At 33.3% G+C, this 12294-nt stretch overlaps 3 protein-coding genes across 3 annotated transcripts; all 3 read left to right on the top strand.

The window, feature by feature from the left end:
- Positions 1 to 225: 225 nt before the first annotated feature.
- Positions 226 to 1694, top strand: LOC126965252 (glucose-1-phosphatase-like). Its single transcript, XM_050808751.1, has one exon. It carries the CDS (start codon positions 434 to 436, stop codon positions 1634 to 1636), a length of 1203 nt encoding a protein of 400 aa, XP_050664708.1. The 5' UTR covers positions 226 to 433; the 3' UTR covers positions 1637 to 1694.
- A 2852-nt stretch (positions 1695 to 4546) lies between these two features.
- LOC126965249 (glucose-1-phosphatase-like) lies at positions 4547 to 6572 on the top strand. Its single transcript, XM_050808747.1, has one exon. It carries the CDS (start codon positions 4970 to 4972, stop codon positions 6206 to 6208), a length of 1239 nt encoding a protein of 412 aa, XP_050664704.1. The 5' UTR covers positions 4547 to 4969; the 3' UTR covers positions 6209 to 6572.
- Positions 6573 to 10619: 4047 nt separating this feature from the next.
- Positions 10620 to 11968, top strand: LOC126965250 (glucose-1-phosphatase-like). Its single transcript, XM_050808749.1, has one exon. The coding sequence runs from the start codon at positions 10627 to 10629 to the stop codon at positions 11863 to 11865; it is 1239 nt and encodes a 412-aa protein (XP_050664706.1). The 5' UTR covers positions 10620 to 10626; the 3' UTR covers positions 11866 to 11968.
- The last annotated feature ends 326 nt before the right edge of the window (positions 11969 to 12294 follow it).

Below are 12294 nucleotides of genomic sequence, written 5' to 3'. Positions count from 1 at the left end.
TACCCCATTCAGCGATTTTCAAGACATATAAGATTATTAATAAGACGCCCGACTTTAAACGCCCGATCGTGTTAAAACCTTCTAATAAGAAATGTTGATATATCATATCTGCATCTATAATAGCCTATTTTAGTAAACAATGTTAATATTACACTTACAACGCAATTAATTTAATAATAGGAAATACTTTCACTAAGAGAAATTTCTATTCAGTATTGACGACGCAAGCACGACACTCGCGTTACAACACGGTTCTTAAAATAATGACTGTGTAATAATATATTCGTTATCTGCGCGTTTCGGTGTGATTGTAATCCAATTTAAAATCTACGTATAATATTACAAAATGACGAGATCTAATCAGTTATATGTTATCCATTCTGCAAAGTGAATGAAACTAAATAAATGAAGTTCGATAACCTACAATTGTAAAATGGCGGGAATAATCATTGTGTGTTTACAGTTTTTATTTTTTTTTAATCTAAGTGTCCAAGGCTACGAGTTGCAGCAAGTACTTATACTAAGCCGACATAATATTCGAGCTCCTTTGTTGAACAATTTAAATAACCTCACAACATACAGTTTTCCACGATGGAATATAAAACCAGGATATTTGACTGAGAAAGGTGCAAAACTGGAGAGATATATTGGACACTATATAACTGATTGGTTAGTGAAAAAAGGTTTATTACCAAATGGATGTCCAGAGCTAAGCTCGATACACGTGTACGCCAATACGAGGCAAAGGACGCGTGAAACAGCCAAGGCGTTTGTGAACGGAGCATTTCCAAACTGTAACATAACGGTTTACAGTAAAAATTCGGACGAAATGGATCCACTGTTTAATCCCATAGTAAGAAACCGATCATCTATTTTAAAAGAAACCATTGTTAATGAAATGCAACAGAGGATAAACAAGTTAAAGCTACATAATGCCTACGTAAAGTTAAATGAAATAACTAATTTGAAACATTCTAATAAGTGTTTAGTTGAAAACTTTTGTGACTTTGCAAAAGAAAGGGATGACGTTGTATATGAAGTTGGACAGGAACCAAATGTGATTGGACCATTATATTTATCAAACGCATTAGTTGATGTTTTTCTGATGAGTTTCTACGAAGGAATGTCACTAAACGATGTTGCCTGGGGTAAAATTAGAACCCCAAAAGAGTGGAAATTATACACTGACATAGTTCGAGAAAATCTCAATGTAAGATTTAACGGTACTGCTCTTAGTAAAGAAGTCGCTAGGCCGTTGTTGATGTATATTAACGATATTCTTAAGAGTGAAAGCGCGCCAAAATTAACGCTTCTAGTGGGTCATGACGCCAACATCAATTCTGTGATGGCAGCGATCGGCTTCAAGTCTTATGTGTTACCAGATCAGTTTGAACTTACCCCATTAGGTGGAAAGCTAGTATTTCAAAGATGGTATGACAGGAATTTAAACAGAAATCTACTAAAAGTCGACTACGTTTATCCTACTTTCGAACAATTAAGAAACGGAGAAAGACTGTCTCAGGAAAATCCACCACATTGGGTTCATATGGAGTTAAAAAAGTGTACACCTGTCCATGAATTTTTTTGCGATTGGAACGATTTTATCAGGGATTTTGAAAACATTTTAAAAATGTAACTTAGAAATGCTACATAATGTTCTTTTCCACCCATTATTAAATTATTTGATTAAATAATTGATTTTTAATGTTTATTTAAGATTCAGATGATGAGCGGTATCGTAATTGGTCGTCAATTTGAGATATTAGATTTTAAGTAGCCCCATCGTGTCACTAACTATGGCGTCTTTCGAACAGAAACACGACAAAGCTTTCACACTAGTACTTGCAGAAACGACTATAATACCCATATATTCGGAATTTTGTGCAAAGAAGCTTATGCTATAACATTTGGTTCAAATTGAAAGCGGTTTTTTTATGGAACAGGAGGACAAACGAACGTACGGGTCATACATGTTGTTAAGTGATCACCGCTGCCCACAATCTCTTGCAGGAATCACAGGAGCGTTGTCGGCCTTTAAGGAAGGTGTAGGAAGGTATGTCGTATCGTCCCGGAAACACTGCACAAGGAAGTTCATGTTTAGCTTTGTAGTACGTGGAACAAAGCTCCTTGAAAACCGCACTGTGGAAGAACGCCACACATCCAGATGGTGAGGATGATATCCTAACTTGAGGCGTGTCGTGCGATGGTGGAATTCAGCTAAACAGCAGGAATCAGGTTAAACAAACTCTTCGGAACACTCCCCATGATAAATGCGGTAGAAAACACATAATGAAGCGACATCTCTAAACAACGCCAAGTGATCCAGCCGTTCACAGAGCACTGGGTCCCCGACAATTCGAGCTGCTCTACGTTGCACGTGGTCAAATGGATCGAGCTGATACTGGGGTGCGCCAAACCAGAGATGGCAGCAATACTCCATGTGTGGCCGGACCTACGCTTTCCGATTTCGAATAAACATGTTCAGACAATTCGATAATTATCAGTTTGGTAGCAAAGAATGTGTGTATTGCAAAATTCCTGTATTGTGTAATTAATGTTTAGAATATTTCACACGAAATAAGATAATTAATTAGAAAAAAGTAGAAAAAAAATTGTTTAAATTAAAAAGTTAGACCGGACAGATCGGAGGATAATTTTGATAATACAAATGGCGTCCAAATTGCGAAATTTAGCTATAACAGATTTTTACAACGATTATTATAAACTAATTAATAATTATGTTTTTGGTTGTAATGAAAATATTGTAAAAAGGGCTACAATTTAAATTTTCAATTTAATAAATTAGAATAATCATAGTAAAGACCTAGGTGCTGAAGAATTTATTGCTAAGCCAGAATTTCATAACATGATTGTTTTTGCTGAAAATTTGGTAGCGAAATAAAAATTTCCGATAAGCCTATACAGTTAAGAAAAATAAAAGTAAGTAAGTCATTTGTCATTACTCACGTTATACGAGTACACGAGCCTATACGAGTATATTTACGATTTCGAATATTTGATAATATTCCAGAATAAAATAAAATCAAGACAAAATCACATTATTTATGTAGGCCACGGAACTGACACTTATGAATCTCAAAAAAAAAATATTGAATCTACCGCTACTTCGTAAAGGGTAATAGATAATGATATTATAGCATTTATTATTGAATTACAGTAAGACAAAATGAAATACTATGGGAAATTACAGATTATTATTTGAGATAAACTCAAAATTGCAATAAATGCCAAGATCTTGATCAAATAAACACACAATTTTTACACATAATTTGAAAAAAGTACTTGTTTGTTATATAATATAATTCTTACTAAACGGTAATTGAAGAAAATAAGGTTGACACATTAGATTGGGGTCATTATAAAATTAACAATTAATTGATTGTAATAACTTTGTAGTGTAAATTTTTAATAGGTGCATTTTAAATAGTTGTTGTGTATTTAAAAATATTTTTAGAGTTTTTAATATTTATGTGATAGTTGACTAAGCTTACTTACATATTATAATTTTTTAATTTGTTTTATTTTTTATGTTTAATATAACCAAGTAATGGTTAATTAACACAAACATTATGTTTCAATATTTTATTAAACCTTTAAGTACTCATATAATATACGTTTGTTGAAAATATATAATTTCAATTTTACATTTACCACTGTTGTGGCTTGTCCTAGTGGTAGTACATCTTGTTTTGACACGAATTTGCTCAAGTAACTTTACGATAGAATTTGAGGGTCACATTTTAGATAAATTGACTTACATTGAAACTTAAGCATCTATTATATTAAACATAACTTATTTCACCAGCGAAAAGGTCAAAGAGTTATCCTATAAATGAAGATATCTCATATATTAAGTTAAAGAGAGAGTTACATTATTTATTTAAAAAATATTCTAGACAAAACACAAATAAGATAAACCTATCTTATTTGTCAGAGTGAAGCAAGAGTGAAGAATGTCACATAAAATGCACATGGATATTTAATAATTGATCTTAAGAAGATTCTAATGGTTAGTGTCGTATGAAAACAAAGATAATATATATTTCCTTGGGTGAATATAGTGAAGTGTATACACCGGCGAACGCCACAAATATATCGTGCATCAAAAAATCCCAATCATCCATATAATATAATGTTTCTAGTCTGAAAACGTCACGAAGACTCTACTAAGTGCATGTCAAATATGCCAAAGTACCAACAAGCGAATTGTGAAAGCGTGTGGTAAAGTACAAATAAATGAAGTAGTATATCACTGCGTGTATTGAGATTTTTCGATTACAACAATTGGGTTTCGATCCCAAAACGTGCCAATACTATACAATATTTTTGTAGTGAAATGTTAATGTTCATTGTTTATAATTAGGGAATCATCGTAGCTGAGCCATTCCCACCAAAAAAGGTACTTATTATTACAATTTAGTTGAAATTGACTTTTGACATTGACGGTTTATCGAGTATGTATCGATTGACAATTTGACAGTTCCTTTTTTGTTATGACTTGTGACATTTGTATTATTGTTATTTGTTATTAGAAATTTCATTTTCAATGAACATTATGTCTAATTAATTTTATTTTTGTTAAAAGTACCTACGCTCTGCACTGGTCGTATCGTTTGCGATGGCTTACTTGAAATATTAATTACTATAACCCAATAGGTTAAACTTACAGGTTTAGTTACGTCCATACCTATCCTTTACTGGATTCGTGTTTATGTACTTACATATGTAGTTTGATCACAATAATTGTGTACTACATGTAATTTAAGCTTCAAATTAAGAATTTACTTGGAATATGTACTTATATTAATTCCCATAACGTTAAAAGACTCCGTCATATTACGTAAAGGTGATACACACATGACTTCAAATAAGTCAAAAGGAAGAGCAGTGCATACGCAATAAGCGTAGTTCAAAATATCACTACTTCATTCTAATTACAGTCTTTGCGATGTTTGCGCGTCATAACCAATACATTAATTGTGGCTTATTTCTTTGTTTTACGCTCTGTGTATTCTTATTACTATTGAGTTTCGAGTTCAAAAATGTGAATAAATATAAGTTAACAAAAGTGGTCATATTTAGCAGACACAATTTAAGAACACCTTTGTCTAAAAACCTTCAGCACATAACACCTTATACCTGGCCAGAATGGAAGGAGAAACCAGGGATTTTAACTCAAAAAGGTTTTATGTTAGAAAGTTATATGGGAACTTATTTCAAAGACTGGCTACATGATTATGGGTTGTCGCCAGATAGTTGCCCTGATGAAGATCTGTTTTATGTCTATGCTGATTTGATGCAAAGAACTCTGGAATCAGCTAAAGCATTTGTTTTATCTGCTTATCCTAATTGCAATATAGTAATTCATAGAAGTGTTAAGAAAACTGACCCAGTTTTCAGGCCTTATATTCATAACAACAGTGACAGCTTTAGGAGGATAGCTATCAGTGAAATGGAAGCCATCTTGAATAGCTTAGATTTGAGAAGTTCATATGAAAATATGGAATCAATTTTAAACTATAGAGCTTCAGATTCATGTAAACTAGATAAAAGATGTGAAATGGTAGGTGAGAAGAATGTCTTGAATATAAGTGTCGGTGAAAAACCTAGTGTAAAGGGTCCCTTAAAACTGTGCAATGAAGTTATTGACTCCTTTCTGATGGAGTACTATAATGGTTTTGCGCCACAAAATGTTGCATGGGGCAAACTTTCCCAATTAAGAGACTGGCAATCCATTTTAGACCTCACTGTGGGTTATCATAGTGTCACATATAACACAACACTAATTGCCAAAGATATTGCTAAACCACTTATCATGTTCATGAAACCATTATTTACAAATGAGAGTCCCAAAGTATCACTATTAATGGGACATGATTCAAATATTAATGTCCTTTTAAAGGCAATGGATTTTAAAAATTATATGTTGAATAATTCGCTGGTGTCTGTGCCAATTGGTGGCAAAATAGTCTTACAGAAATGGTATGATGTTGTAAAGAAAGAGTACTTGTTGAAAATTGAATATATTTATCAGTCAACTGAGCAAGTAAGGGATATGGTGGTTGTATCACGGGATATTCCTCCTCAATTTTTAACTTTAGAATTAAAAAGTTGTCCAGTCAATGAAGAGGGATTTTGCCCTTGGGATGTTTTTATAAAGTTTTTAAATGATTTATATAATATTTGATTTATGCAACCATTGTCCTAATTAATTTGAAAAATATATAACTCCACTTTTAATGGATACATAATATGTCAATGACATAAAACAAAATATTTATTATGGGCAATGTGCATAATTCAAGAATTCTATACAATATCTAGGTCTGGGCCATCCATGTTATATTTTATGATGTATTTGAAATACTTTCCCTAGTAAACATTGTGTACAATTCTAATGAATTGTAAAGGATACAGGCTAATCTACCTACAGTGTGTTATGTAAATATATTAATATAATTTTTAGTTACCTACCATGATATAAAGTATTATGTATGATTGAAGTCAGTATTTTTATTGTAAATAAATGAAATGAATTCAAGGCAATATAATTTGTTTCACTCAATTATCCGCTCAATCAATTGTTGCCATTGTAAATTAATATTAAATGCTATTTTCTGTTTATTTTATACTCATTTCCCACTGATTACCAAAGAGAATTTAAACACTATTACAATTAGTGAATTAATTGTGCTTTATGAAAAGTAATTATGGAACATACTTACCCATAGACAACTTCATAAAAGGCTTTTATTTTTTTCTATATATATATATATAGAAAATTCTTCTAGGATACTTTTTTTTGTCAATTAAAGCACTGCTATCGCTTCGGAAACAAATGGCATACTGAGAGAAAAGAAACGGCGCACGAAAAACTCCCAGTAGTATATTATTCAACTCTGTGAATGAACGAACTAACAAAAACTAAGAAATTTGTTTCTGCCGAGATCATTCACCTCAAACAACACTGTTGATCTCCAGCTCCGGTAAGGAGTATTATTGTTCTGTGCTGTTGAAGTATCTAAAACAAAAAGACAATACATACCTACAGACTTGGGGTAACACAGATCTATTTCCTGGCGAAAGTAATGCTCAGGTACTTCCGTCAGATAAGAGTCAGTTAAACAATTTCTTAACAACTTGACTGACAAATTGAACTGATTAACAAAAAATGTATTGAATTGCTCAGTAATGGATATTTATAGAATCTCCAAGTGTATTTGTTAATTTGTTTTTTTATTCTTTCCGTTAATGTAAAGGGCAAAGGGGCTCTCCCTTACAGCCATTAATAAATACCTATTAAATAAAAATGTGTGTACAAAGTACCTACACAATATGTCGGAAGTAAAACTTCTTTGGAAAACTAATATTTAATGATCCCAAATTCGTTCTCTACCCTAGAGAACGTCGGATATGATATCCATATTGTTGAAACCATAATTTTGCGCGGCAGCCATATTGGATTTCAAAAATGATGTCAAATTCGTTCTCTGCACCCTGGCGAACCTCGGACTCTATATCAATATTGTTAAAATCATAATTTTACCCGGCGGCCATCTTGGATTTAAAATAACGAAATGTCGCGTAACCGAAAATCGTGACGATTTGCTTTGAAATTTCTCTCATACGTCGATAAAGAAGTTTCACTTCAGTAAAAGTTATCTGACGTTTGCGACATTCGTTACTTCTTTTATGGTTTCTTCGTCCATTAATGGTTACAGGCATATTCGTTTATATTCAATAGCAACGTTATATTGACCTGTGCTTTTACACTTACCTTCAATAATTTATTATTCTCAATTATTTTATGATGAGTCATGAGTCCTATACCAATGTTTTTCATGGCAAAGGAGGACACACGAGCGTACTGGTTACCGAATGTTAAGTGATCACCGCTTATAATAATATATTATAAACTAAGATATATATTATTATATTATATTTAATGATATACATTAATACTTCTTCTCTTTCAACTTTTGAGAATAATTATTTACTGAATATAAGTTGGACCCAGTTATGCAGAAAATTGCCATGTGGGTAAATGTACGAACAGAGTCTTAAGCATTTTTCTGTCGATAGTTGCACTTGGGTTATGTTTTGTTTTTCTGGTAATTTTAAAGTTGAACAATATTTATTTAAGTATTGTTTATTTTTTTTATCCTAGTATTTTATATGATCACTTTGTTGTCCCTCCGTCTGTCTGTTTGTCAGTCAAGACTCAATATCTCGGGAACGTGTGGAGGTATTGAGTTGAAATAATTAAAACGATATATTCACGTCTTACGTCTCATAAAGCTGTGAAAAAATCAAACTTCTTAGTTAAAGTAAACAAAAGATGCAGCCGTTTATGCCGAAATAAACGTATATTTCGACACTCCCAAGGGAATTAAAATTTATAGCGTATTTTCCGTTGACCTATAACTATGAAATTTTGCAAGTAATAATGTATACTTGTATTAAAGAAGCATAGGGAAAAGTCTGAAAACTATAACTTTGTAATAAAAACACTTGTCCAGTGTTGTATTTCATAAAAATAAATTATGTGAAGCTAAATGTGGCTAAGTATTTAAAAAAATCAAGACTCAACTTTAGACAAATTTTCGTGATCACTCTTTGAATAGAAATCTAACTCAGTGCTAAATCCGTCAATGTCGTCTTCAATATATATTGTCCACTTGTCAAATTATCATAAAATATCGAGCATCCTCTAATTTTAGATGTCTTATTGATATGATGTCACGTAGGCAGAGCCTACTCTGCTATGGGTTTTCCATTCGGCATAGTTTACTTAACAGAGTTATGAAGACATATTCTCCTTCTAGATTAGTACAACTACGACATACGTCCAAACAGTTGTAAAATTCTTGATCTGAAATCAGATTTCATATATGTGCAATGGGTCAACGAAAACCTGAGTCTTCTGGGGTTTAAATTGGTTAAAGGTTCATTTCACCCCATTCCGCGACCTTCTAAACACAGGATTCGATAGAAGACACAAGTCTCCTCCGGCACTGGGCGACGGTTTCCCGAGAGCGCTCCGCATGGCCCGTGTATACGGCATCACTACATAGCAATGCATGTTGGAGGCGTCCAACATGTCATTGATATGCAGAAGAAACAGTGTAGGAGATAACATACAGCCTTTGGGAACTCCAGCTTTCACGGGCTTTGGATCCGAGCAATAACCGTCGACGACTTGTATGATGCACCCAGTGAGGAAGCTGTGGGTTCACTTGCATAAATTCTCGGGAATCCCAAATAATGGAAGTTGTTGAGCGAAGCGCCATACACGATCAAAGACCTTCGCTATATCCAGACAGACTGCTAGGGAAAACCTTGCTTTCGATAGACGCGCTCGCCTGTGCGCGAGCGGCCATGGCGAAAGCCGTACTGTCCACCGTACCGATCTCCTGTGAACCACGACCAGTCTGACCGTTTACCTAGTAGCTTTGGTTACAGTAGCACACCTTAGTTATAAAGCCTTTTCTTTAGTAAACTATCACATTTGTTTGAATCCGCGGTAATGGCTTTGCATATCAAAATATGCAATATAGGTATATCTATCTAGGTCACTTTCGGCCTGATGAATATGTATGTTGGGTATTTCTCTTATGGAGTTAACATCCCCATCGCTTCTTCCTGCATTTATTGTTTCGATTCGAAATGTATCGCAAATATTGCACGTATCTTTTTTTAGTATTTTAGATTTGCTGTTAAAAAAAAATCTTGAAAAACTGTGGCTTACAGCATTGGAAGTAGTTTGGATTTATATTGATCAAGTAAGATAATGTAGAACTACTCAACATTCATTAAGATCGCGTTATAAAATAAGTAATATTTCACAAAATAGCCAGGTTGGTGTTGAAAAAAGCCAACTACTAATAATAATAAATATCTATTTGACAGAAAACAGCCATCATAGACTGGCTGCTTCTTACGTAATTTGAAAACTGCATACTCTAACATTTTGAAATTTGTAAAAAACAGCCATACAGGTTGGCTGACTTCTCCGATATAAGAATTTTAGTTAATGTCAAAATTGGCTGCATTTTACACCAAGCTGACTGTTTTTTACAAATTCAATTGTTGAAGTGGCTCGATTTGACAGCTTATTATCTGCGAGATTAATAAAGATATCGACAAAAATTCGCCATGTCTAAATTAGCATAGCTGCTTTTATAACTAATTTCTTGAAAAAATGTGATATGGCTGTTTTCTGCATAACTAGGTCCAGTTTATATATTCGTTAATAATTCCTAGTGTTATATTTTTCCGTTTTACTTCAATCACGTACAAGTTTATCTATGGAGTATGTAAATTATAAACCATAATCAATGTCGTTTTAATCTTAAATGGTTTTTGAGTTACGAAGGGTTCGACAATGCTGCACTTTGGTTATCTTTTCTTTGCATGAACTTAGTTTGAAACTCTCGGACTGAGAGTTAAGATGACGAGAAATGTAGTAAATGCGAATAAGATTAACGTCATTATTATATAATAAGAAAGACTGATTATGTATAGTCATGATTATTATAATGGTAATTCCTGTGGAAATTATTTTAAGATATCACTAATTAAGTCATTGTACACACAGACTTTACGATGTCTGCGCGACATATGCTATGGAACAGTAATTGTGGTTTATTTCTTTGTAAAACTTTCTGTGTATTATTTTTACTACTTTGTTTCGAGTTCAGAATAGTGAATCCATATAAATTAGATAAAGTGGTTATATTTAGCAGGCACAGTGTAAGAACTCCTTCGAGCTATGACCTTGAGCACATAACACCTCACAAGTGGCCGGATTGGAAGGAAAAACCAGGGACTTTAACTCAAAATGGTCATGTGTTAGAATCTTATATGGGAACTTATTTTAGAGGCTGGCTTAGTGATACTGGTTTGTTGCCAGATAGTTGCCCTGATGAAGATCTGTTCTATGTTTATGCTGACTTGATGCAAAGAACTCTGGCATCAGCTGAGGCTTTCGTGAGATCTGCTTTTCCTGATTGCAATATAATAATTCATAGTAGTGATAAAAAGTCTCATTCAGTTTTACGTTCACATATTCATAATAGCAGTGACAGCTTTAGGGAAATAGCAATCCATGAAATGAAAGTTAAGAGGAATGGCTTACATTTGAAAAAATCGTATAAAAAAATGGAATCAATTTTAAAGTATCAGCATTCAGATCGTTGTAAAGAGGATAAAAAATGTGATATGGCCAGTGAGAAGAATGTCGTAAAAGTAAAAGTCGGTAAAAAGCCTAAAGTCAAGGGTCCCTTACAACTATGCAATGAAGTAACTGACACCTTTCTAATGGAGTACTATAATGGTTTGGCACGACGGAAAGTTGCGTGGGGAAAAATTTCAAGCAAAAAAGACTGGCACTCCATCTTAGGACTCTACGCTGGTTATCATGATGTTGTTTATAACACAACACATGTTGCCAAAGATATTGCTAAACCAATTATCATGTTCATGAAACCATTATTTACAAATGAGAGTCCGAAAGTATCACTATTAATGGGACATGATTCAAATATTAATGTACTTTTAAAGGCAATGCATTTTAAAAATTTCGTGTTGAATAAATCACTGCTGTCTGTGCCAATTGGAGGCAAAATTGTCTTCCAGAAATGGTATGATGTTGTTAAAAAAGATTACTTCTTGAAAATTCAGTATGTTTATCAGTCAACTAAGCAGATCAGAAAGATGGTTGTCTTATCGCGGGATACTCCTCCTCAGTTTTCAACTTTAGAATTAAAAGGTTGTGCCGCAAATGAAGAGGGATATTGTCCTTGGGATGTATTTATAAAGTTTTTAAATGATTTATATACTTGATAGCGAAATATCTCAAATTTTGATCCATATAGTTAATTTGAAAATATTAAAAGTTCAGATTTAATATATGTGTGTATTGCGTTTTTGATTTAAAATAAAATTTTACAAAATAATACTTTAGTTTGCTAACCTTAATTTATTTGTGGAAGAAGGGGACAATCTAGTTAACATACAGGTAATGATCACCGTCGATACCCAGGTACGAGAGGAGCCTGGGATAAAGAGAGGGAGCATCTCCCCCCGCTGTCCAATGTAAGTCTAGTGATGTGCCGTAGTCGTCGCTTACCTTGTCATAGCTTTAATACTAAAGTTGCGAAAAATTCAATTCACATTCAAATACTTTTAATCAAAATAGGATTCAAAATCACTTATTGAACGTCAAAAACTATAATATGACTAGTGGACCCGACAGACGCTGTCCTGTACACA

This window comes from Leptidea sinapis, chromosome 7 (genome assembly GCF_905404315.1).
Source record: "Leptidea sinapis chromosome 7, ilLepSina1.1, whole genome shotgun sequence".
Lineage (NCBI taxonomy): Eukaryota > Metazoa > Arthropoda > Insecta > Lepidoptera > Pieridae > Leptidea > Leptidea sinapis.
This window is presented reverse-complemented; position numbering and strand designations above follow the sequence as displayed.

What these genes read in the sequence shown, in the direction of transcription:
- LOC126965252 (XM_050808751.1), top strand. Translation starts at nt 434, where the DNA reads ATGGCGGGAATAATCATTGTGTGTTTACAGTTTTTATTTTTTTTTAAT.
- LOC126965249 (XM_050808747.1), top strand. Translation starts at nt 4,970, where the DNA reads ATGTTTGCGCGTCATAACCAATACATTAATTGTGGCTTATTTCTTTGT.
- LOC126965250 (XM_050808749.1), top strand. Translation starts at nt 10,627, where the DNA reads ATGTCTGCGCGACATATGCTATGGAACAGTAATTGTGGTTTATTTCTT.